This window comes from Alosa alosa, chromosome 16, assembly GCF_017589495.1.
Source record: "Alosa alosa isolate M-15738 ecotype Scorff River chromosome 16, AALO_Geno_1.1, whole genome shotgun sequence".
Lineage (NCBI taxonomy): Eukaryota > Metazoa > Chordata > Actinopteri > Clupeiformes > Clupeidae > Alosa > Alosa alosa.
This window is the reverse complement of record NC_063204.1, coordinates 837,221-864,841: the sequence shown is the minus strand read 5'-3', so window position 1 is coordinate 864,841 and position 27,621 is coordinate 837,221. Positions and strand designations below refer to the sequence as shown.

The window sequence follows — 27,621 nt, the reverse complement described above, 5'->3', positions numbered from 1 at the left end:
TTTGGCCATGGCTCTGCTAGTTGCAAAAATAAAAGAGTCTGCTGTACCAAGGGAACCATCCAGCCTCATCTAAGGACTTCAAAGGATTAGGGTCACTAAGAAAATTACCTATCCACAGGCGAGGAAACAGGTGGAAGGATTTTCCTTGTCAAAGTTCCAGCAATCTTTTGCTTCTATTGTGAAACCCCCTACGAAGTCTACTGATTGTCAAACCGACTTTACCTGGATGCACAAAGATAAGCCGCAAATAATTAGTGGCAAAACATCTTCAACTTCAAGTAAAACAAAAAATAGGAATTCCCAGACTACTGCCAGTCAATCGTCACTCATGCCTGAACCCCCACAACTACCAAAAGAGAAAAATAAATCAACAAGTACTTCTTCCCAGTCTAAATCAAGTCAAGAACATAAAAAGGAAAACTGTAAGGATGTGGAAATGAAGGAACCTCCAACCCCTGCAGAGTGAAGCTCCTCCCCAAGAGTAGGAGCAAGGGCCCTGTTCCTGTTTTACTCATATGACAATAGCTAGCCATATTATACAATGGAACTGTCGTGGTTTTAAAACAAACTTCTCTGAACTGCAGCGATTATCTGCACTTTTTAATCCTCTTGTTTTATGTCTTCAAGAGACTCACCCATCACCAAATAATAATGTATCCTTAAAGTAACACCAAATAACTTTTCCTCTGTTGCACGCACGCTATTTGTTTATCCAGCAACGGCTTTGCAAATAACGATGTCCATAGACAAGGTAGAATATGTTGCATGATTTTATGAAAGTATTATGTATTGCGACATCATGCAAGTCAAATGTGTAGTTTCTTATGTCTCATTCCATCAAACTACAAGCCCGCTACCCGATCTGGCAAACTTACATAGTGCGATTATAGCCGATAGAGGGCCGCGAAGCGAATGCAGAAGTGCCGTTCACCCTGTTACGAGTTGATGAACCACGGAAACAATTTTGGAAACATTATTTTAAGGTACAAAAAACTCTTTGGTGTTGCTTTAAAAAACTATGCAATGTTTAATACCTATGGCCCAAATGTCCATCGGCCTTCTGGTGGGGCAGCTGTCCTGGTACAAAATGACATAATTCACAGCCAACTTGCAATCACTACCCACCTACAAGTGGTGGCAGTCCGCATTACACTTCATAAGGTAGTTACTTTGTGCTCTGTCTATATTCCTCCTGATGTCACTATAACTTTGCACGACCTGGGTGACTTAACTGAATACCTGAACTACCCCATACCTCCTTTTAGGGGATTTTAATGTGCATAACCCTACATGGGGTGACAATCATTCAAATGCTAAAGGCAGAACTTTGGAAGATTTTATAACTAAAAATTAATTATGTCTGGAATGATGGATCATTTACCTACCTACATCCTGGACATGGTACTTACTCTGCCATTGACCTATCAATATGCACATCCTCACGCCTTGCTTGACTTCTCTTGGCAACCCTTGGATGACCTTCGTGGGGGTTTATCATTTCCCCTTGATCATGACCTCTACTGAAGCAGATATACAGCTCAGACCTTCAAGATGGCAACTTAAAAAAGCTAACTGGATTGTCTTCCAACACCTTTGTGACGCCCAACTTGGCCACTTGCCCCAAAAAATTGAAAATCCTGTTAAGTACTTCACTGAGACATTGATAGCAATTGCGAAGAAACTGTCCCTAAGACCTCCAGGAAAGCTCCCACCGTAAGTCCAACCCATGGTTTGACGACAACTGCAAAAGGCAATTGATTCCCGGAAGAAGGCAGAGAGAATTTTTAACAAACATCCAACAACAGAAAATCTCATTAAATTGAAAATCTGCCGAGCTCAAGCACGTAGAACTATCAATGTGTCCAAAGCACAAAGCTGGAGACAATATGTTTCCAGCCTTACATCCGAAGTGTCCTCAAAAAAAGGTTTGGAGTTTCATTAAAAAGATGAAAGCAAAAGGTGGTAACCAACAAGCTTGCTGAAACGTTTGAAAAGAACTCCTCTGTGAAAATTGTCGATCTGAATTTCTTGCTCTGCGCAGGAAAGAGGAGGGTAAGGTGTTGGATTTCCTGTCAAATAATACAGAACCTTACAATCAGCCTTTCTCAATGTAAGAACTTCTTCGTTCTATAAGAAACTCCAATGACACTGCAGTGGGCCCTGATGCAATTCACTATCAGTTCTTAAAAAACCTGCCATCCAATGCAATAGTCCAGCTCCTGAAAATATTTAATGCACTCTGGGAATCAGGAAATGTTCCTCCGTCTTGGCAGAAAGCATTTATTATTCCAATTCCCAAACCAGGCAAAGACAACACTGACCCCTTAAACTATCGTCCAATAGCCTTGACTAGTTGTTTATGTAAAACCATGGAAAGGATGGTGAACAATAGACTAGTTTGGATGCTTGAAACAGCGGGACATCTGACTGAATATCAATGTGGCTTCAGGAAGGGGAGGAGTACAGTGGACCACCTCATCCGACTGGAGTCCTTTATACGCGATGGATTCATCAGAAAAGAACATGTGGTAGCAGTTTTCTTTGACCTTGAAAAAGCCTATGATACAACTTGGAAATATGGCATTCTGAAGGATCTGTACTGCATGGGATTCAGGTCGTATGCCCATTTTTATCTCAAACTTTTTGTCCAATAGACATTTTCAGGTCCAACTGGGCACTACCTTTTCAACTCCACATTTTCAAGAGCTAGGAGTCCCTCAAGGCAGCATCCTCTCTGTCACTCTATTCAGTGTCAAAATCAATAGCATCATACAAGCAATCAGCCCACATCTATTTTGTAGTCTTTATGTCGATGACCTCTGTATCTGCTATAGAGGAAAATGCATGAGTACGATTGAAAGACAACTTGGTTGATTCAAAATGGCTTCAAGTTCTCTAAATCTAAAACTGTCTGTACTCATTTTTGTCAGCTAAGATCACTACATCCTGATCCTCTTCTCTACATGGATGGAGCACACCAATCCAAGTGGTGAAAGAAGTTAAATTTCTTGGACTCACCTTAATGTATATTTGCACATCGTTAAAACAACAGTCACAATATTATCGCAGATGATGTATATCGCCCACCCCTAGTTGATATGTGTCGGAAGAAAGTAGTTCTATTAACATTACGACAGTTTTAGCTATTAAAACGTTAAAATTGTAACGGGAAATGAACACAACACAAGTGGCAACAGTGGAATAAGCAGGATAATGGACTCCATGGTGGTCTGTTAACAGAAATTAATGCACTTAATTTCTTCGCGTCGGGCCATTTTACAACCTCGACCATGCATTAATTTCTGTTAACAGACCACCGTGTCGTCCATTATCCCATACACAGTATGATTATTAGTATTATAGTATTGCAGTATTTATTCTATATAATAGTGTGCTTTTCAGTGGTGATTTGTGGTGTCGTTTGCAGACGGCCCCCCGTTCCCCGAGGGGAGTTTTGACCGGGTGTTGTTAGACGCTCCCTGCAGTGGCCTCGGCCAGAGACCCAACATGGCCGTCAGCAGCAGCCTGAAGGAGATCCGATCCTACCAGCCGCTACAGAGGAAGCTCTTCAACACGGTGTGGACCCCCCCCCCACACACACACACACACACACTGTGGCTATTCCACCAAACACACACACACGTATGTATATGTATATATATGTATCGCAATAGACATGTAATCGATATCAATAAAAAATACATTCGATAATTAAAAGCAACACACATCTCCCGCCTTACGTTGTCTATAAATAAATAGGCTAAATATATCTTGCATTGTGACTAGTATGTGCAACTCTACCAGAGTAGGCAATAGAAGTGGGCTTACCTACACAGACTCTCAATGAGTCCTTGCCCTGTGCACTCTCTCTCTCCCTCTCAACAGGCGCATCCCTCCTCATGCACATGTAATCCAACCATTCACAATCATGCAAGACGACTGGCTAAATTGCTATTAAATCCAGTTAGCATCATTAGCACGCTGCACGAATTTCTTCAAAACTGTTGCATTCAAATTGACTGCTAAGTTCTAATCATCTCAATCCCGATGCAAATGGATAAGTATTTTCCAAGACTCAAAGTGTATTGAATCAGATCAAATCGCTCCGAATCATTCTGTATTAAAACTTATTGTTTCTGAATCGTATCGTAGCTTATGGATCTAGATACGTATCGAATCATCTTAAAAGGGAGAGATGCACACCCCTACTACATACACACTCACAATGCCACACACACAAACACACACTCACTCACATTAAATAACAATGCCACACACACATAAACACAAACACACACTTACAATGCTACACACAAACACACTCACAATACTACACACAAACAAACACACACACGCTCACATTAACAGTGCTTTCTGTGTGTGTGTGTGTGTGTTAGGCAGTGCATCTGCTGAAGCGGGGTGGAGTGCTGGTGTACAGCACCTGTACTGTCACTCTGGCGGAGAATGAGGAACAAGTGGCCTGGGCCCTCAGAACCTTTCCATATCTAACACTTCAGCCTCAGGTAACACACACACACACACACACACACATGGCTTGAATTCAGTGCATGTGGGTCATTGGACAAACTGTCTGCGTCCCCCATGCACTGAATTCAAGCCAAGTACACTGTGAAGACAGTAAGGCATGGTGGTGCACAACTCATGTTATGGGTTAGGGTTAGGGTTAGGGTTAGGTTATGGGTTAGGGTTAGGTTATGGGTTAGGGTTAGGGTTAGGTTATGGGGATGTTTCCCATACTGTGGTGTTGGACCTATTTATCGTACACCAGAGATCATGGATCAGTTTCAATACATCAAAATATTTGAAGAGGTCATGTTGTCTTATGCTGAAGAGGAAATGCCTTTCAAATGGGTGTTCAACAAGACCAAAACACACCAGTAAGCGGGCAAAGCCTTGGTTCCAGACTAATAAGGTTGATGTTATGGAGTGGCCAGCCCGATCCCCAGACCTCAATCAAATTGTGGGGTGACATCAAAAAATGCTGTTTCTGAGGCAAAACCCAGAAATACAGAGGAATTGTGGAATGTAGTTCAATCGTCCTAGGCTGGAATACCTGTTCACTGGTGCCAGTAGTTGGTTGACTCCATGCAACACAGATGTGAAGCAATTCTCAGAAATAATGATAATGCAACTAGATATTAAGTGCAGTGATTCAAAGTAAAGCAAAATCTTGAGACATTTTTCATGTTTGAGCTTGTAAAGAAAAATGCAAACACTGCAACATTTGCAAACATTTTTTTTTAACAATCCTTTTTCTTCACTTTCTGTAAAGGTATAACACAAACTTGATCCATTTTGTACAGTGGCCTGGAAGTGCAAAAAAACAAAACAAAAAACAGTGGTAAATTAATTATTTACAAGATTAAAAACAAATGTACAAGTTTAAAAGCAAATGTACAAGTTTTTATAGAGATGTACAATGTTTTAAGCAAATTTAAATTTTTTTAAACAAATTTACAATGAGCGAACAAATTTCCAAGTTTTTAAACAAATTGACAATGAGTGAACAAATTTACAAGTTTTTAAACAAATGTACGTTTTTTATGGAAAGGGTAGGTACTAGCCTGGGTGCCATTCCGAACATAGTCCCGCCCACAACGTTTGAGGTCGGGAAGTTCGGTCTGGCATTGATCCATAGTGGCGCGAGTATGCTCGCCCAAAAGCTGGCAGGCCAATCAAATTGTCAGGGCGGGCTTTATACGATGATGGACAGATGTTCAACAGTAACGTAATCAACCACGTCACCAAAGAGCGCTTGGGTTGAATTCGTTTACAACAACGATGGCTGCCGCTGGAGAATTGAGATGTGTAGATTCTGCTATCAGGTCTGTTCTAGAAGATATCGACAGTTTAATTGATTTTAAAAGAGGAACAGAGTAACGGGATCAAGGCATTTGTTGATAAGAAAGATGTTTTTGCCGAAGCAACTGAAATGGGCATCACGACGATGCAACTCGGCGTGCACAACGAGGTGGATATAGCCAGCGGTCATTGCCAGATCCTTTTTTGAAGCCCGGAATCCTGGCTGCTGAACAACAAGTGGAGGGACATGCTAGGCTCCTATGTTTTTCAAGCCAACGTAATGGGTATCGTCATGGGCCGAAGTTCATCTAACTTACAAATGGTAAGAGGATCTAACTGTCTGACTTAGTAAATAACTCCCAATGTCATTGATATGAATCCCATGTTGTAAACATAGTAGGTATCGTTATGCGTTAAGCTAACTCAGACTTGGTACAATCATAACGTTAGTGTGATTGTAGCGAACTAGCTGTTAAAACATTCTAATGTAGGTTACTGTTTTATTTCTCTCAGTGGTCAGGCTTTAAAAGGGCAGACGCCATTTCGCGACAGCTTCGCCAAGTTGGGGGACCTTAGATCCTTAGTTAAAGCTGCTAAGTATGTACAAAACCGACTTCCTGCATGTTCAGTCTTCGATGTTTTCTACACTTAGTGTAATTCACCACTTTAATTGAAATCAGTTGCATTACAGGAACCTGTCCACTTCTAAACACTAACCACTCTCCCCCAAAACCGGTTTCCACTTGCATTCGCACTGGCCAAGTGGCCATAGGAACTGGTTGCCCATTCAGATGCAAATCGTCCATTCATTTGGGTGTTGCTTTATGTACTCAAGCACCATACCCATATTGGTAGTCACTGTACCCCTTATAAGTGATGTATTCTTTTTAGATGTCAGTACAGTCATTAAAAAGTACTAAATGATACTACTCATAATTGCTTATTTTTACTGTTACTTATTGGTTGCTTTTTGTACTGCTATATATTCCAGGTACACCTGTGCTGGCATTGACCGCTTCTGCTGATCGGGAATCCAGAGCCAGGGTTATGAAACGGCTTCAGATGGACAATCCAATCATTTTGGCTCTGAGCCCAAACAGAACAAACATCAGACTGGGTCTGATTAAAGTACCTGGCCATACACTGGAGTGCCTACACTGGATTGTGAGGGATGTTAGTACAAAGCTCGACCCAGCAGTTAAGACGGTACTTTATAATGGAGTCACTAGTTGTCTGCGGAAAGCTTTGTTACTGCTATTTTGAGGAACACACCACATCTGTTGATCTAGGACATCTGTGCTGCACTCACTGCCATTCTGTTTGTTCTTGTGAACCTGAAGGTTGTGGGGAGCTAATCCCCAAATATGAACACTTTCAAGGGGAGGTTTCATCACACCACAAACACAGAATAGTCACACCTGAGGGCACACTTTTGATCAGGGAACTGTTACAAACTTACAGGAGTAGTTTACTTCAGGACCATACAAACATACCACTTTACACAGTCGACACAGCCTGCACTGGTTTTGGAGATGAACTCATTGATCGGTTTTAGAACAGTGCACACAGATATTTGACCTGGACTTCATTATCCATAATCTCCCTACATACAAACTGGAACATGCAAAAGAGATACTATGAATTATGCATGAGGTTTTTGATGACATCGAACAGAGTCAAACTAATTTGTTTGATGACAGTGTTGTTCAGGATGACCGTGTTCAGGTTGACATGGATTACACTGGTTACTTTGATGACGAGGATGAGGATGATAAGATACAATCATCACCAAGTAACTTGGAATCAGGCTTGTCAATGTTGAAGATCTCAGACTAGCTTCAAATTCAGGCTCAAATTTGTAGCTTCAGGGTCTTGTTGTTGTGCAAATGCCTTTTTTTTTACCTCTGTTACATTAATATTTTTGAATAAAATTAAAATGGTTTATACTTCTCTACTGGTTGGTGATGTTTCTGCATTTAAAATACAAACAAGAAGACATGTCAATAAAGATTTTTAATATCTACACATAATATGTAATGTTTGAAGATATACGCTAAACTTTGAACATACAACCAATAAGAAAACACAAAATGTTTTCAAGAATGTGGATACTACTAAACTATTATATGAAAACACAATTATTTACATTGTCATTTATGAAAACAATATTTACAAATTACCATCACCATTTACATTTCACATTTACTTAATTATTTAAATAGGCACATTTTGCCAGTCCATTATTTTGGACTTCATCCACATCTGGTAATTCAGCTTTGCCAATAAGTTTCTCTTGAAATTCGGGAATGCATGATACTGCCTGCCTGGGTGATTTTTGTTGGGAAAGTTGTGTCTCCCTGAAAACGTTTACCGTCCTCCTGTTCTCAGGCCACATGATGAATGCCAGTCGGCCTTGTCAGCTCCAGCTCTGTGTCCGTTTTGTCCATTAGCTCTTTGACGATGCCAATGGACCTACTGATTCTGGCTGCTGACATTTCTGACATGTTTGGTCTCAATCCTCTTATAAATTATTTGAGAAAATTGTTTAGGTGTTCCAGGTGGAGGTCAAGTGGATGGAAAATGGGTGACAACCTGAAATATAAGTGAACACATCAGTGTGAAGAATTACAGAATAGCCTAATAAGTATAACGTGCATTGACAATACATTGGAAAATACAGACTGTTAAATATGGTGACACCAGATGCAATTGCTGAGCAGGTCAGAGAAACACTGCCCACCCCACAGAGGTGCAGAGCACAGAAGTGGGGGTTGTATAACATGCTAGTCCGTTACAAAATTAAGTTTCTACATATTGACAAAGTGACAGAGGCCAACTTACACATCAGGTACAAGTTTATCCTGGTAACATTTGCTCACACTACACTGAAATTCGGGCTGGCTTCCAGAATACTAGGCATGTCAAAATATGACCTAGATGATTTAATCGTAGATAGATTTCACGGAAATGAGGAGTGTGGGAATGCACAGTGTTTATCACATTGGACAATAATCACAACTCACTATTAACTCATGTGAAACGTGGCAATCGAGGTTATTCTCATAGTCATATAAGAAGTAGAAATGTATTAACAAGCTTACCTCTGTAATGCTTCTTCGCGTTTTTGTACCGGTTAGAGTCTCTTCTCTAATGCCTCAGATGAACAAGGTTCTTCAGGCTGGTCTCCTTCGTCGTCTGTCCATTTTTTTAAACACGAGCATGTCGCGTTCCAACCGTGTTATAACGTTCTGACAGGACCGACAAATGCGATGCGATTTGTTTGCCGTGTTGTGGAGTTGTAATCCTAAACGGATAACTTGATCGTATATACATTCACCTTTACTGTTTCTCTCAAAAATGAGGTTCGTGTGTTGAAGAACTCTGTGTATCCTTACATTATTTTTACAACACCTGCGAAAATCGCTCACACTCATCTTCTTCTTCTACTTCTTCCAGCGTGCAGTTGAGTTCTGTTGACATCAACTATGCGTCGCTTTACATACGTCACACACTCCGTTGCGCTGATTGGTTGTAGGTCTATCCAATTGAGTGCAGAGGCATTTTTTTTCCTGGTTCGTTTGAAACACGCCCCATAATCACAGCTCAATGGAGCAGTATCCGACTCAAATTCTGACTAGAATTGAGTATGACTACGTCAGGCTAGGTAGGTACAATAGACGGAAGTAGTGGCTACAGGAAGTGAGGTCTTTTCGAACAGTAGCGTGAGACTGGTAAGCTGCGTGAGCTTTCTTTCAGTCAGACAGCACAGAGCAACAGCCAACGTACTTGACGCCTTATTGTCTCCGTAGGGCAGAAATGTTAGGCTTTTGCCACATTTCTGGCAGAAATGGCCACTGTTGGTGGGGGTGCCACAGTAAGGGCAGAACATGGTGATACCAGAGAATGTACGTTGTAATGTAATGTGATTTGTTTAAAAACGTACATTTGTTCACTCATTGTAAATTTGTTTAAAACTTGTAAATTTGTTTTAAAAATGGTAAATTTGCTTAAAACATTGTACATTTGTTTAAAAAACTTGTACATTTGTTTTTAATCTTGTAAATAATTCATTAAATAATTCATTATCATAACAATTCAATAATTCATTATTCATTGTTATTTTTTTTGCACTTCCAGGCCACCGTAATTTTGGTCATGTTTTGATTTGAAATTGAATGTGCAGTTTTCCCAATGCATTAATATTATGGAATTAACAGCTGTTCTAAGGATTTTGAACCTTATTCAATTTTTTAAAACACATTGCTATTATTCTAGCCTGACGAGCCAGACCCACATTAAAATGTAGGGTCTAGGCACTCACCGTTCGCAGTGCTCAGTCCGAGGGGCGGGATAATCGGTTGTCTTTCAAATTCCCTCTGCACGCAATAGGACAGCGCTATGAGTCCCATGCGTTTCCCACCAGCGGAGCTAGTTGGGAACTTTTGCCATAAAAGCTTAACTTGTGTCACACTGTTCGCCAACAGCAATATCCATCTTATTATGACCGCCGCGCAGCGAAGCGGCGGTCATATAGGTTTAGTCAGATTTTTTATTTTTCGCATGTCCAAATTTCCGTCAAGGATTTCCGGGACACTGAAAGACCGGGGTAGACGAAACTTGGTGGGCATGTAACCCCATATGGATAGCATGGAACCATCGTTTTTCGTTTTGATCTGTAGCCCCCCTGCTGGACTGCACCCCCCGAAAGGAGGGTAGGGCAGACAGTTTTCTGTGAATATATCGAGAACCGTAAGGTTTAGGGGGACCATTTTTTTTGTATGTTGATCTTAAGGGGCCATGTCAACCCATTCCATAACCACTCATTTCATGTATAGCGCCACCTAGTTAAACACAAAAAAGTAAAAATGAGGTGTTGTAATCGCAGGTATCTGTAACCTAACATAGTCAAAACTGCACGAAATTGGAAGTGTAGGATCATTATGACACCCTCTGAATGCACGCCAAGTTTCGTGGAATTCCGTTCATGGGGGGCCACACAATAAATTAATTTATGTTACTATACACCAACTGGCCTGTAGGTGGCCGGAGACAGTTTTCTGTAAATATCTCGAACCGTAGGGCCTAGGAGGTCCACCTCTTTTTTGTATGTTGGTCTTAAGGGGGCATGTCAACCCATCCCATTACCACTTATTTCATGTATAGCGCCACCTAGTTAAAAATTAAAAAGCAAAACATTTGGTGTTTTCATCACAATATCTCTGGCTGACATGGTCAAAACTGCACGAAATTGAAAGTGTAGGATCATTGACACCCTCCGAATGCATGCCAAGTTTTGTGAACTTTAGTTCATGGGGGGCCTTACAGTAAAATAATTTATGTGTACATTTAGTGACCATACACCAACAAGGATTCCTGGGACACTGAAAGACCGGGGTACACGAAACTTGGTGGGCATGTAACCCCACATGGATAGCATGGAACCATCGTTTTTCGTTTTTGATCTGTAGCCCCCTGCTGTACTGGACCCCCCGAAAGGAGGGTAGGGCAGACCCAGTTTTCTGTGAATATCTTGAGAACCGTAGGGCCTAGGATGACCAATTTTTTCTGTATGTTTGCCTCCAGGGGTCATGTTAACCCATTCCATGTGCACACATGTGCATAAACAGATACACACGCACACACATACATTCACAGTAATCATACGTATGACACATACTCACACAGTAGACATATGCACGCATGCATGCACATGCACAAACACACAAGCACGCACACACACACACACATAAACATAAAAGTGTACACGCACATATGCACACAATTCAAGAATTTCTCAGAATTATGAACAGGCAAGATGGGGGGTGGGGTTGTATAAAATCAATTTTACATGTGAAATCTATGAACTAATCATGTTTTGGTACTTGTTGTCTAGCAGATACCAGTGAGAATTGAGTGTGGATAATGCAATTTAGTGCAATGGGCGGCGGTCATATTTTGTACCACTCTGCGGTACATCTAGTTTGTTTTCAAGTAGCAGGGAATTCAAGCCAAACCGTTGCAACTCTGCCATCAATCATTATGTTAAAGGTCTCATCTCATCATTTTTTCATTAATTTTGCCATGGTCTCTAGTATTAATGAATGCCCTGTGAGCCGGTTTTGGTGAAAAAAATGCTCTCCTGCGTCTATTTCATGCTGTTCTAGTTTGGTGGGGAAAGTGGGAGGGGAGGAACGACAGGATTTGCCTCATGAATATTCATGACATGTTAATGACCACGCCTCTGATTGGCTAACAGTACTGTGACGCTCCCTCCAGTGCGTCCTCATCCGATTCTGCCTGTGCTATGCTCCATATTCAACTTTACAGTGCTAAAACCTGGCTAAAACTCGAGTCAAAACTGTTGCACAAAATGTCTTCGGAGATACAACTTAATTTGTTTGATCCTAGTATCCGAGTAGGAAGAAGAACCGCTTCCTGATCGTTTGTCAGTGAACGTTGGTTTAATAGAATGGTAACAATTGCATGTCAGCTTAAAATTTCTCCTAAAAGAGGTAAACGTTTGTGGCAATCGTCATCTTGCATTCAAGTAATAAACAGTTGGAAACGTTTTAAAATATTTCTTTACACAGTCAAACGTTTTTGCAATCTTCCTAGTAGATATTTTACTTCACAACACAGGTTATAAGCACCCTAAATGCAGTTCAGCCACTGACCTAGCCTGCTAATTGTATGCTATCAGAATAGATAGTTATGGTTTGAATTCCATGATACTATCATTGAAAGACCACTTGGTTATAGCCCTCAATATAGATCTAAATGCAAAACACACCTACCTAGCTATATTTTGCTGGAATTGCAACAGAATGCCTACAGAAGCAGAGAACGTGTGCTGCAAGACTTCTCCATTAATGAGTATAAACTATGGCTTTGATAGCCTACATTGGCAGAGGTTAGCCTACTCAAGTTGTTTTCTGTCACGTATGACCCTTAGGAAAAAGTAGTATAGGAATCTTATAGTATAAGACTACTATATAAAAACTATAGCAGTTATAGGATATTATAGAGTTATTAGTAGTACTTCTACAGTCATGAGTGCTGAGGAGTGAATGAGTGCAAAGTCAGTATAGTGAGTTCAGAGTATGTCCCAAAATGTTTGAGAGTGCTATAAGATTGTGCAAAGTCAGTATAGTGTGAGTTCAGAGTTCGGATGGCCTGGGGATAAAAACAGGACATTCACTATCTCACACAAAACTGTACTGGCACAATGGAAACAAAAATATTTTAGTGACTGTGGTAAGGTGTATGATGTACTAAGTAGCACACCCACAAGAAGACATTCAGTAATATCAATTATAGAAGAATGGGTTTCATCAGGTCCCTTTAAACAGGTGTATTAATCAAGCACCATGCAGTCTGCATTCATAATCAAGGTGCTTGATTTTATACACCTGTGGAAAGTGACCTGATGAAACCCATGAATTGACTTTCCCAAACATTGACGAGCACATAAGAACCTGTATTAGCCTACTAGAAAAAGACTTCTAGAAACTAACTAGCACAACAATAAAAGTTAGATCACAAACCTTTGCTTCTAACGTGATGACCTAATGTAGGCTAGAAAGCTGTGTAGCCCAACATGAGGATGTGCTCTGGAAGACATACAAAATACTAAGTAAACAGCAAGTAATCAAACAAAACATCATTGTAGGCCTACAAAGGCCAATGTAATAATGGCAAGAAGACATAAATTAGACTGAAGTGTAAATACCTGGGCTCTAGTGATAGCAACTTAGCCTAATAGTGCAGGGGTATTGTGTTTTGATTTTCCCTGTTTAGACTAGAACAATACCAGTCCTTAGTTGAGCATAAGATATTTTTTGATATTATTATTTGTGGTTTAACAGCTTAGGTTAGAAGATTATAGGTTCAACAAGCTAAATCTCTGGGTAGTGTGGTCATACAGTTTCTTATGAGTGTAGCTATACCAGGCCCGTAACTGAAGCATTCCGTTCGCATTGCGTCTTCTGCAACAATTAGCTTCCAATAGGTCTAATCAAAGGAAGTAGCTATACCTGGCGTGTTAGTGGCCTGTAGGCTACGTTCAAAAAAATAGACCATTCCTCTAATGGATTTTACCAGAGCCCTTCCTATTAGACATTCTCTGATTTTACATGTCGCGAACAGAACACTTCAGTTATGTGCCTGGTGTAGCTTCCTGTATAGGCTAGCCTAAGCCTAAAGTGGGCAGTGCTTCGACTTGGCCATGGCCAGCTTCACTCGCGGTCCGCGTGTGGGATCACGCGCTATCACGCGACTTTAATTTGTATTTTCCCAGTGAGACGCTGCAACAACCCAAACAACCGGTAGATGGCTCAAGTGAGCAGGGTGTCTCGTAAAAATAAATGGAGCCCTGAAAACCCTACACAGACTTCACTACAAACTTTAGCAGACTGGTTTAGAAATAATTTAATAGCCAGAAATATGCCTGCCCTGCCATAATAAAGAAATATTTGGTTAACTGCGAGTGAATCCCGTTTGCAGCCGTAGAAGAAACGCAGGACAAATTAAACATTCTGGTTTTCTCCGAGTGCAACGATGATAGACATCATTTGGACAAATTATAGAGCATATTAACCTCCGTTGCTCAGTCAAATGCCTTCCTGTTACGTCCTGTTATCACGGAGTTACAGGCGATAAACAATTTTGATGGTCACAAGTTTACTTCATTAGCGGTTTATTTTTTGATTATTAAAGAGTGTTTTTCATTTAAAAATTCAGTAGAGCATTTAGTGCTCTTCCCAATCCCAGACGTTCACATTGCATGTTTGTTTGTAATAGATGCAACCACGAGATGGGCTACACGTTTGACCAGTTGTTAAGACATGAACCAAGACATATATCCCAGCAGCAATCTAAGGACTGTTCGTTATTTATTGAAGGGGCCACCGGAGGAATTTTGAGTGCTTCAGTCAAAAGTTGCATGACCCTCCCTTGCCTGCTAGAAATTCTTCAATGACCCTCCGACAGAATTGTTAAAAAAGACATGACCCTCCCCTGCCAATTGTCGCTGTCTTCCGCCCGTGCTGCTTTGCGCCACAGCCACACACTGTGATAACGTTCTTAAATCAATCTTTCCCGTGTGCTTGCATGCTAACAGTCCTTCCTTTTCAAATGTGTTGTGCCTGTTTGCACAATTTCACAAATAATCATATGTGATTTAATAATATGACAAATAATCCCTGTGCACGGGGACCGAAACAATGCATGCCATACTTTTTCCGTGTTTCTCACATATTTTAACTTCCCATTGCGTCTCAAAGTCAAAGTCAGCTTTTTTAATGTTTTCCAGTAGAATATCCCATATTTAAATACTCTCATAACATCCCTGCCATCGGGCCTGTCTCTGTGTTGCCCTGTTGCTACCCCTTGCCCTTCCAACGAAACAGATGTCTTCAAATCATCGTTTTCCTTGCTTGAAGGCAAACTTAGTGGGATGTTAACCTATATAAGTTTAAGTGGGGAGAATGGCTTTGATTGTTGCACTTCATGATGATGGGTGCGATTCATTAGTCATTGAAGCATGTTATGATGGTGGGCCTTATGTCTACATGAAGACATCCTTAAGCTCCCCGCACCTAAGGGTACTCAGCTACTAAAAAATAATTCCCCTGTTTGTATGTTCGGGACAGGTTCCAAGTTGGCCTACCATAATTTACCAACTCTGCCTTATGTAGCCCCTAACTGGCTATTTATATTTTTCTGTGAAATAAGCAAATGTATTTGTTCAACTTTATGAAGCAGAATTACGCACTAGGCTACTTGGAACATAACACATTTGACAAAGGACAGATGTATGGTATAGTGACAAAATATTAACTTTCAGTGTTTTACGATGGCTTTGTCATGGGGAAGTTTTTTTTCCCCATGTATTTATTCTAGGCTACTGTCAGTGACTGCCGTGAGAGAAGCGGGTTCTGTGTTTTGTTCATGTCAGTGACTGACGCGAGAGAAGCGGGGTCAATTTTCAATTGGGCGTGCCGTGTCGTCCACAGCTCAGTTCTGACAAAGCCGAATTTACTCCTTTTGAAACAATGAGTGCGCGCGCGTTTGTATGTTTATATTGCTTGACAGGGGGGATCCCAAGCAGCTTTCAGTCATAAGGCTACTTTGAGAACATTTCCTAATTCACCCGACACTAATATTCAAAATGTTGAAAACTATTTCGGCATAGCCTATTAACTGACCACCGATTCACGCGTTTGACTGGGGGCAGGGGGCCCATCAGACATTTGTGCCCAGTTAATCCGGCCCTGCCCCCAACAAATCACACCTTCCCACCAGCTGTGACAGCTTAAAAGAAGTCAAGACCTATTCACAAACCGGTTTTGTGGCGTTTTGAAATCCTATATGCGGCTAGGAGCTTCCAATCGTGAGGAAGCAATTTTGCAATTTTGTCAACATGTAAATAAAATGTAACATTATTGTGAATCAAATTAAAATGTTCTCTTTTGCAAACGTAGGCATAGGCATAGTAACAGATTAATTTAATAATTTTACAAAGATACTACATCAATCCAGTATGTTTCATTAGGCTACTAGGCTATATAGGGACTATGCCTACTTGTTTATTTTTTACGTAGCAATGGCCAGTTCAGACAAAGCCAAAATTACTCATTTTGAAACATTTGTATGGTTATATTGCTTGACTTAAATCCCAGAGAGTAGGCTAGGCTACCGCACCCCACAGTGATGGGCCTAGCGGTCTTACGCGTTCAGTGTGGGGTATAAACAAGCTGAGAATTTATCGGTCACGTCTGCCTGTCACAGACGTGGGGAGCTGAAGCTTGGGATACAGTTACTACAGTAACAGTATTTTATTTTACTTCTTATGGAATATATATTTTTTCACTTTTATAAAGGCTTTGTTTGAATGCTGTTGGAACAAATAGTAGTTGATTATAAAGGCAACTTTCTGTTGCAATATTCTGTGTGTTCTGCAGGTAACTTGTTAAGCCAGTGGTTCTCAAACTTTTTCTTTCATTCCCCACTTTGATCAAGGAGGCATTGACTGATGATAGTGGAGATAACGTGTTATCACGAGGCCTTTGCAAGTCAGCATCTCCGACGGTAGTCTATTAAAAATATAAGTTTTCGATGTCCCAAACGGAGAGCCATACTTTATTGTTTTAACGATCTCTATGCTACCTCCAGTTATGCACAGTTTTAGTCAAGTCATTTAAATGTGCTGGTGAAACAGTTGTGTGTTCTGGGCACAGTTCTTCCAGAGCTTCGTGCCAAGTAATAAGCGTTGAGTCGAGATGTTTGTGTGAATGAAACGAAGCGTATAGGCCATAGTGTGACATGCGTAAACCAATGGTGTAGAGACGACGCCACAGGGTTTTATTTAAGAGAGCCTACGTTTGTATGTAGGCAATTTATATTCACAATACTTAGGCCTACTAAAATAAATAGTATTGTATTGGTTGTTTAGAGTAAAAAAAAAATCGGTCGGTCTTAACGCAAGTTTACAACCGGAGAGTCGGTCGGACTAAAAGGGGAAAAAAATAAATATTTGGGTCGGTTCTAAATTGACAGGGTCGGTCGGGTTACGGCAAACGAAAATATTTTTAAGGATGGCCTGGCAGTGTTTTTTTGCTCGTGTGCAGAAGTCAGCCAAATATGAATGTAATTCTGCGGCATAAAGCAGATGTATTTGTTTATTGTACAGAAAAATAAAAGTCAATTGACTACATTGCAGTCAAGAAGTAGGGCAAATTAATTTACGAAACCAAAACGTGGGTCATAGTTGTCTAAGCCTCTATTGCGTAGCCTGTTAAAAACGTCGCCAGATAGTATTAAATCGGCAACAACATTGTTTTCTGCAGAAGCCTATCCAAGGCTACAGATTAATTCTGAACAGTTATTTCTCTACTGGCTCAATTATCACACCACTGTTTTGATTTGCGTTACCCCCAACACTGACAATAATGTAGACAGCAAATTTCGATTTCGATTTTCGTTACCACCGTGTAGTCAAGGCTTAAGACATACCCAAGTAGCCTAAATCGAGGTAATGTTTAATTATGCATGATTTATTTTGTTATTGAATTCGTAGGCTGGGATTACTCTCGGCAAGTCTCCTGCTTTTTCAGTAGGGGCGGCAGGCAGAGCGATGTACAGTGGCAGAGCGACACACAGTGGCTGAAAGTGGTACTAAAGCTTCATGCAGCTTCACGCCTCGTAATGCGCGACTGAAGTGGTCATTTGAAAGTGATGCCCACTGTAGCTTGTGCCCTTTTCATGCATGCTAACGTGAAGAATATGAACATGCGATTTTGTAACAGTCGTTAGGTGGAAAAGTTTGTTTGTACTTACAGCCTGTGAGTTGGTGGTCGATCGTCGTGACTTACAGGTCCAGGTTTTCAGAACATTGATGCAAAACCACTTTCTAACTGTAGGCAGGCACAGTGAGTGTGGTCGAAATGATTGGAACACAGAACTAATGTTGCACTATATTTCGGTGGTGGTGTTCCAACGATAAATTCCAACCATTTCTTCCTCAACTCTTCTTTCTAAGGCAAGACATGCAACATTGATGTGTTATTGCCACAAATAACACAGGCACGAATTTGCTCCGCCATGTTAGCAACTTGCTGTTAGCTCCTACTAGCTGCAGAGAGAAAATCTCCTGGCCAAAATCTTCCAGTCTTCCTGTGGGCGATCACAAGTCAAGGTGGGCGAGACCATGAATATTGTTTTCAGAGGAGTCTGGGGAAGGGCCATTGGGAAGGCTTTTTTCTGTGTATTTTCTTTCATTGGCTAATGCGGGCAATGGGGGTAGAAGATCATTTTCACGTGCAGCATGCATATGCAACTTGGAGTGAGCTATAGTATTTCGAAAGGAACAAGTATTAAACGGTTTCTCGGTGAATGAGACCTTTAAGCCCACCTAACGACTCTATACACGATTTGATTGGCCTGATAGAAGTTTAATTTTTCAAGCTCACAACCCCAATGGAGAGTTGCTAGACTAGCCCTGGCAGCAAATGTAATTTGTGCGTCTACATTTCTAGGCTACTATTATTCTGCACATAACTGTATGACTGACTAACTAACTGACAAACTCACTTACTAAATCGTCTGCATTACCTCAGTGTTAGGGTAGATGAACTCACTTACTAAATCGACTGCATTACCTCAGTGTTAGGGTACTGCACATGTCAACAGTGAGTGTAAACTTCCGTCATTTACATTTTCCATTTAAAAAAACATCTTGTGAGAATCGTGAAGCATTTCTCTTTGGAGATAGTTAGGGGCAGCCGTGGCTTGCTGATTAGGGCTCTGGGCTTGTAACCGAAGGGTTTCCAGTTCCTGACCAGTAGAAAAAATGTGGGCTGGGGAAGTGGTTGAGCACTGCTCTCCCATGCCCACATCCATGGCTTAAGCAAGGCACCTAACCCCTCACTGCTCCCCGAGCGCCACTGTAGCAGGCAGCTCACTGTTCCGGGTTAGTGTGTGCTTCACCTCGCTGTGTGTTCATTGTGTGCTCTGTGTGTATCGCTAACTCACGGATGGGATAAATGCAGCATTTTCATTGTCTACAAAGGGAACAAGCCATGACAAGTAGGCTATTTACAAAGTAAATTATAAATATATTGTGACTCTAGGCGGATCTCTAGATTTATAGATTTAACCCTCTATATCCCAATATAATTCTACAACAATGCTCCAGATTCCTGGGAATTCCAAGAGAAAAGGGCAATTTGAGAAACATTTGGAATAACTAAAAAGCTAATGCAAAGTGTCAATTGTAAGCTTCTTTTAGTTTAAAGATTAGAAATGACTTTCAAATGATATATGATCCATTAGGAATTGTATATTCATGTTTTCCATAGACGGCCATACAGTAGGCAGTGCTTCGACTTGGCCAGCTTCCCTCACACGGCATCACGCGACTTTAATTTGTATTTTTCGAGTGACGCTGCAACGACCGGCAGAGGTCTCAAGTGAGCAGGGTGTCTCGTAAAAAGAAATGGAGCTGGAAAACCCTACATAGACTTAACTACAGACTTTAGCAGACTGTTTTAAAAATAATTTAATAGCAAGAAATATGCCTGCCCTGCCCTAATAAAGAAATATTTGGTTAACGGCGGTGAATCCCGTTTGCAGCCGTAGAAGAACCCAGGACAAATGAAACATTCTGGTTTTCTCCGAGTGCAACGATGATAGACAGACATCATTTGGACAAAATATAGAGCATATTAACCTCCGTTGCTCCGCCAAATGCCTTCCACGTCCTGTTATCGCGGAGTTACAGGTGATAAACGATTTTTGATGGTCACTTCAAGTTTACTTCGAGCGTTTATTTCTTTGATTATTAAAGGATGTGCTTATTCAGAAGAGCATTTAGTGCTCTCCCCAATCGCGTTCACATTGCACGTTTGAAAACAATCGAGCACCTTGTCATACGTGACACCGTGGGTGCTTCGGGCACCCACAGAGCACCCCGTGTGACAGCTTACAGTCCGGCTAAATTTACATTCATTTAAAATCAAACATCGCAGTTTATGTTAAATTCAGCATCTCTCATAATTTGATTGGATATGTTGCTGTCAATTCCCTACTTCATATACTAACCACCAATGAGAGCGTCTCTCGTTATGAAAATTCCTGACACTTCACACCTGAAGAATTAAGCATAAAGGCTTTGTCGGGTCTTCAGCCCGAATGTTTAAAATGTATATAGCCCTGAATATCATTTTAAAAGTAGTCTGACAAAGCTTATTGTTTTGTGACACAGCTAAACACTGGTACCTCATAGAGCGTCTATAACATAGCCTAGGTGGTGCAACTCACAAAAGCAAAGCAGAAGTAAAGAACTCACGCAAATCCAGCCTACAACCGCGCAGACAGCTTTATGTGGGGGGGAGAGCTGGCGCAAGACTGTGCTTTATGATTGTTGCCTTCTGATGGTATCTTTCTAATTCACTGAACTGCATTAGGTGACACAAATGGTATTGCCTTTATCTTATAACTCCTTGTCTGGCGACTACCAGGCCTATGGTTTTTAAAAGTCAGATGTTCCCTGACAAAGACATTGGAAAATTAAGAATGTTTATTGACTTGAAAAATACACAAATTTTTGCAAACTCCCTTCATTCAACCCTTGAAGACATTGCGGTCTAGTGCGCTATGTAGATGGATTTCTCATTACCATTTAATTTTTCAGAATTTAGGTCTACTAGGCCTACAATAAAGTCATCACCAAATACATCTTTTATTTTTAGTTAATCAACCACAAAGAGTAGCATAGGCCTACTGTGCACAGTGCACTGATGACTGTAGCAGCCCAAGGTAACCAGTTGTTGTAGATGAGAGGCAACCCCCTTTGTTTCAGATAGCCTGGACAACATGTTACCTGGGTGTTGCCTACGTTATTAATTAATGGTAGCCTACAATAGTTAATTGATTGGCGTAACATATTAGTTGGGTCAAAGAGTAGGGAACCAGGATGGAGAGAGTCACGCGTGTGTTGCTTTTGTGGGATCGAATCCAGTTTAATGCTAGTTTTCAAAAACATATTTTTACATGTCTTTTGTCAGTGGCTGTGATGTAGCCGGCTCATGGCGTATGGCGACTTCAAACCACCTAAAACAACTTGTTTGTGAATGTCTGACAACTGCTGCAGCGCATGCACGCATAAAGGAAACCAGTAGGTGGAGAAACCAGAAGGCACACAACACGGAACAATTTTAAGGCTATTTAGCATAGGCTACTCAATGGTGCTATTTCACACGCATTATAGCGACCCCCACTCACGGGGTTAGGTGGAAGGTGTTAATAGGCGATTGGCGTAGCCTATAGTGGACTAGGGCTGTCAAAATTGCTCAAAATGACGTTTGAATATCCCGTCTAAAATAAACACATGTATTTGAATATATTGGAATATCTAGGCTATATTATTTTTTATGTCAGTGGCGCCCATCAGGTCATCTGTTTTTAACTTTTGTATGGTTATTGCTTGACAGGGGGATCCCAAGCAGCTTTCAGCCATAAGGCATTTCCTAATTCACCCAACACTGATATTCAAAATGTTGAAACTATTTCGGCACAGCCTATAAGCAGTTTAATTAAATGTAATGCTAGTTGTAAACAAAGCGGGCTACTTGGTGAGGCTTGGCCTCACAGATCTTCGTGCCTTAAATGGCAATACAAATCTTCACGATAGGCCTATTAACTGACCGCCCGATTCCACGTTGGTTGGGGGGCAGGGGGGTCCATCAGACATTTGTTCCCAAGGGTCTATGAATTGTTAATCCGGCCCTGCCCCCAATGAGCATAACTTTCCACCTCTGAGACAGCTGAAAGAAGTCTAGAGGGACTCCTAACTCACTAAGACCTACTTACTGTAGGCTGCGCAAACCACAGGCCTTTTTTTGGGCAAGCCTGCATTCGAGGCAGGCCTTCTGTTGAAGAATTTTATATAAATCCTGCTCTAACAGTAATCCTCCTACCCCCCGCTACCACAGCTGTGGATAGTGTGGCATGCTCATGCTTTATGTCTCCTTCTTGCAAACTAGGCCTATAGCCCAACCATTTACGTCTTCACAAAAATAACAACTTGCCAGATATGCCTTCATATCTTTGGGCTTCATTCAGCATTTTGTTCTTCCAATGGAAATGACTCTTCATTTCAGACATTTGCTGCCTGCTGCATCCTTTCTGTTTGTATTGTTTAGAAAATGTTTGACGTCTTGAGTTAATGCATTAAACATTGTTTGCTGGTAACCAGCCACAAATAGCCTACAGATTCTTGCGTGCGTACATTCTCTATTCTCTCTAAAATGTGCCCTTGCTATAGCTGGCCAAGTGCTTACTTCTGCGGCATAAAGCAGATGTATTTGTTTATTGTACAGAAAAATAAAAATAACCTGTCAAGCAGTCAATTGACTACATTGCAGTCAATAAGTAGGGCAAATTCTGGAAACCAAAGCGTGGGTCATAGTTGTCTAAGCCTCTGCTGTGAGGCCAAACCCATGAACAAAAGATATCTGCAATTTTTTTTTTGGCGAAACAAGCTCACAACCCGAGCGAGTCATAGCACTGATGGGAGAGGCAGCTGGCATGTGATCTCCCCAACGGGCCAATGGATGTACAAGTTTTCTCCTGTGCCTACGATATTTAATCCAGTGTTTTGTCAAGTTGCAAAATGCTATTCGTTTTAACAAATTTTTATGATGGTATGAAGTACTTTTTGTATAGGGTACTATCTTAATTGCTTTATACTCAATACTTGACCAATGGCTATTGCATCTGTCTATTGAAAGTGAGAATGTGGCATGTGATCTACTGTGTAGGCTTCATAAAATAAAATAAACAGATTGCTAATGGCCTACAAGCTGATCTGGGGTGCGTTTCCCATACAACTACGGAGGTTAGCTTTTTACTAACAGGATGCATCGTTCAACTAACCAACATGTAAGTTGCGACTGTTTCCCAAAACTGTCGTACTTACATAGTACTGCAAGTTTGGACCATGGACTAAGGTGGTTAATGACGTTTAGTAGCAAGTGAACGGGCACCTGCCCATACTTCTGTGGCGCATTGCGTTAAGGCCGGCAGATGACAGCCGCCATTGCACAGCAGTTACCAGTCCCCTGTCCAATAATTCGAATCTGGGTTAAGATTTTGACAACAATATTGACATCGTTGTTTACCTAAGTTTATCTTTTGTGCAGATCATATTATCAAAATCAGAATCAGCCTTCTTGGCTTGGTTTGCGTAAACTAACAAGGACCCCCCCCTCCATGAAAATCAAATGCTACATATTCTCAGCTGACTCGTCAAAAAGTGTGCACCACCTTATTATTATCTGCAGGTGTGTGACTTTTACTTACGTGCACATGGCTGCAAATTGACTTTTAACCCTTAGAACCCTAAGCTGTTTTTAGGACATTTTCACTACCTTTATTCATAAGGATTTATTCTGGTCATTGTAAGTGCCACACACACATATTATATATTGTTTGTTTCAGCATTTTATTTTGATTTTTAAAGAATTAAAATATAAAAATCATATTATAAAATGTATTATATTTTGACCTGTATCTCACCAAAGCAAGCTCATAGCTCTACATGCATTTCATGTGTGTGTAGGGCAGACTGTCCTGAAACGGGCAATATAATTGCCATGTTGGAGGGATACTCTGGGGCTGAGCAATTTACAGAAATATGTGGTGTGTGATTCGCGAGGAAATAAATGCCATTTTTATTTAGCAATGAAAAATGACCATTCTGTGCTCCATATCTGTGACACGAACTGATCTGACCTGCCTTGACCCAAGTTTGCCTGTTTTGCATGTGTGACTATGGTGTATGCACTCATGATGATTCTCAACTTTTACTGCATTGCCATGAACAAAGTAAAGGCAAAAAGGTGTTTCTTTGTTGAACAAATTGGGATGCAATGTGAGCCTTGAATTGGATGCCATGCAGGAATTTGCTAGGATCTCAAAACCGGATTATGAACATGTTTTGCCATAGAGAAACACACGATAGCGTTGGATTATAAACATGCTTTGCCACAAAACGGACAAAAGCGTGGGGTAAGTCCAGCTATATGAAGTTATTATTTTGCGGTCACTTCGTCTGTTTTATAACCCAGAAGGATGTATTTGGCATCAAATGATAGCTATGTGTCTCCTCTTTCATCTGACATGCATTGGCATATCTATCCGATCCACGGGTCCATGAAAGTAATTCAAGCGAGAGTAATGGGTGTGCAGCGTTGGTTTGTGTACATGACGTTAATATTTTGCAGTCACTTCGTCTGTTTTATAAGCCAGAAAGATCGATATCCATGGTACCAATGGATAGCCCTATTTCTCCTCTTTCATCTGATATGCTTGCCATATTTATGCGATCATGGGTTCGCGAGTAATTCAAACGAGAGTAATGGGTGCGCAGGTGAACGCAGAGAAGTATAGACTGTTAATATGATGCAATTTGATTTAATTTCATGATTTTTTTTTTTAAATTTTCATATTTGATCGTACAGACAAGTGCCTAGTCTCGTTGGAAAGCCCCACTTCTCTGTCATGCAATAAAGGTTTCATCTCGTTGCGATGAACAGTCGCGGAGCAATGTAACAGAGAAGAAAAGGTGTGTTTTTTGACGCACTTTGCGTCAATCGGGTTCTAAGGGTTAATTTATGTATTTTCTGCCTTGGGCATTTAAAATATGGATGTATGGTGGTTAGAAGTGTAAATATCAATTAGAAACCTAATTATATTTACAGTGCATGAAAATGCTGTTATCCGAAGTCGTCTTCTTCTTATTATTATTATTCCGCTTACCACTTTTTCCGTACGCAATTTCTCTTGAACAGTTTAACTTAGAAACTTCATTCAAACTTTGTAACGTAGGTCTTAAAACAGATCGGGTTGCTATGTCTTTTCAACTTTGAAACTTGTATACTTTTTAAACTATTAAAGAAAAACTTTTTAAAAATCCCCATAGACTTAACATTGCCGATTATGACATCATAAGTTAGTTAGTTAGCATAACTACTAAAAATGATTAGTTAGGTTAGCTAAGTCAAATAATTAGCATAGTTAACATAACTACTAAAAATGATTAGCTAGGTTAGCTAAGTCACATAATTAGCGTAGTTAGCATGTTAACATTGTTAGCATGCTAGTTAGCATAACTACTAAAAATGATAAGCTAGGTTAGCTAAGTCACATGGTTAACATAGTTAGCATTGCTAACATAGAAAACATTAGTTAAGTTAGCTAAGTAGCATGTGTAGCAAAACTGCTAGAAAACGTTAGCTAAGTAACATGGTTAGCATTGCTAACACTGCTATAAAACATTAGCTAAGTAACATGGTTAGCATAGTTAAAAATCTTAGCATAACTGCTAGCAAACATTAGAGCCATTCCAACTTTAAGTTATCGTCAAATATCTACCTATATACAGCCATTAAACTATTTGAATATCAACATTCATTAAACTTCCAGTCTGTCAACAACTTTTAAACTATTTACCTTCAACTTTTAAACGGTCTACTCTTAAACTATCTATTAAACTAGCTGTCTATCAACAACTTTTAAACTATCTACTGTCTATCAACAACTTTTAAACTATCTACATTCAGCTTTTAAACAGTCTACTTTTAAAGTTTACCTAGCATCACCGTAGTAACCATCTCTGTATTACCTGTTTTAACTATACATGATATTTTACATCACAACTTCAGCATTTTCATGCACTGGTAATTCCTTGGAATTGCATTTCTAGTTATTATTATTCTTCCCACCAAATTTCTGTGTCTAATTCAGCTTTAACCGTTTAACGTAGAAACTTTGTTTAAACTTTGTAACGTAGGTCTTGAAAAGGACACGTGGGGAATGTATTTTTCACTTTTGTAAACTTTATACTTTAAACAAGCTTATTTTTCCCCATAGACTTTGCATTAGCACTATGACATCACAATGGACTAATTAACTTGATTTGCACCTGTATCAACTTCCAGCTGCTCACTATTAGGACCCATCAAAGGGCCAGTTAAACTGATTGCACCTGTATCAACTGCTTTCTGCTTAACTAGGCCAACTCTCTCTGTGTCTCTCTCCATTCTACAAGGATATAAGGCACATTCCATCCAACTTTCTATCCATTCATCCTCTTCAAACCATTCACTCATCCACCCATTAAACTATCCATCAACATCCATTAAGCAATCTGCCTATCAACATCCATTCAACTTTCTGTCTATCAACATCCATTACACTATCTACATTCAACTTTTAAACTATATACTCTGTCTCAGGCTTTAAGCATACCATCTGGCTCTCTTAAGACTACTATTTCCTCTGCCCACAACTGTTTCAAAATAAATGTCCTCACTACAATAATTCACTATTAAATAATTTAACTATTTAAACTATTTAACTGTTCAGCCATTTCAACTGTCAGTTGTTATCAATTATGACTCCTGCCAACTGTTTCCAAATAAAAGTTTGTTTGGCATTTTATGTTAATATACAGTATGTTTATATTTTCATGCACTGGTAATTTCCTCGAAATTACATTTTCTAGTTATAATTATTAATTTGCAAACAAATAAATGGCGTCAGTGATGTCTTTGACATGAAGATCCCTGGAACTATACTTCTACTAGCATTCTACCACAGGTCGAGAGGTGTAGTTGTAACTACACAACTTTACGATAGTGGTTGCGAACGTTCGTTGCTACTATGGTTTTGGGAAACACTAACGTAGTGTAACGATGCATTGGACTATGTAAGTTCCAAATATGAATGTAATTCTGCGGCATAAAGCAGATGTATTTGTTTATTGTACAGACAAATAAAAATGACATGTCAAGCAGTCAATTGACTACATTGCAGTCAAGAAGTAGGGCAAATTACTAATTTACGAAACCAAAACGTAGGTCATAGTTGTCTAAGCCTCTATAGTGTAGCCTGTTAAAAACGTCGCAGAAGCCTACCCAAGGCTACATATTAATTCTGAACAGTTATTTCTCTACTGGCTCAATTATCACACCATTGTTTTGATTTGCGTAGTTGCGTTAACCCAACACTGACAATAATGTAGACAGCAAATTTCGATTTCCGTTACCACCGTGTAGTCAAGCCTTAAGCCATACCCAAGTAGACTAAATCGAGGTAAATCAAGCTTTTTCAGAAGGGGCGGCAGGCAGAGCGATGTACAGTGGCAGAGCGACGCACAGGGGCTGAAAGTGGTACTGCAGCTTCACCCCTCGTAATGCGCAACTGAAGTGGCCATTTGAAAGCGATGCCCACTGTAGG

At 40.3% G+C, this 27,621-nt stretch overlaps 1 protein-coding gene and 1 long non-coding RNA gene across 5 annotated transcripts in view; both read left to right on the top strand.

Moving 5' to 3' along the window:
• nsun6 (NOP2/Sun RNA methyltransferase 6) overlaps window positions 1–27,621 on the top strand; it is a 50,962-nt gene that overhangs the window by 22,926 nt on the left and 415 nt on the right. For all 4 annotated transcript variants that reach the window (XM_048266636.1, XM_048266638.1, XM_048266634.1 and 1 more), the window contains 2 exons: window positions 3,428–3,576; window positions 4,398–4,523. In XM_048266636.1, the coding sequence (XP_048122593.1) occupies window positions 3,428–3,576; window positions 4,398–4,523 (275 nt within the window). The remainder of the gene's footprint in view (window positions 1–3,427; window positions 3,577–4,397; window positions 4,524–27,621) is intronic.
• Window positions 5,893–7,752, top strand: LOC125309605. The gene is made up of 3 exons (XR_007196155.1): window positions 5,893–6,145; window positions 6,337–6,420; window positions 6,815–7,752. It is a non-coding gene; the product is annotated as an uncharacterized LOC125309605 (long non-coding RNA).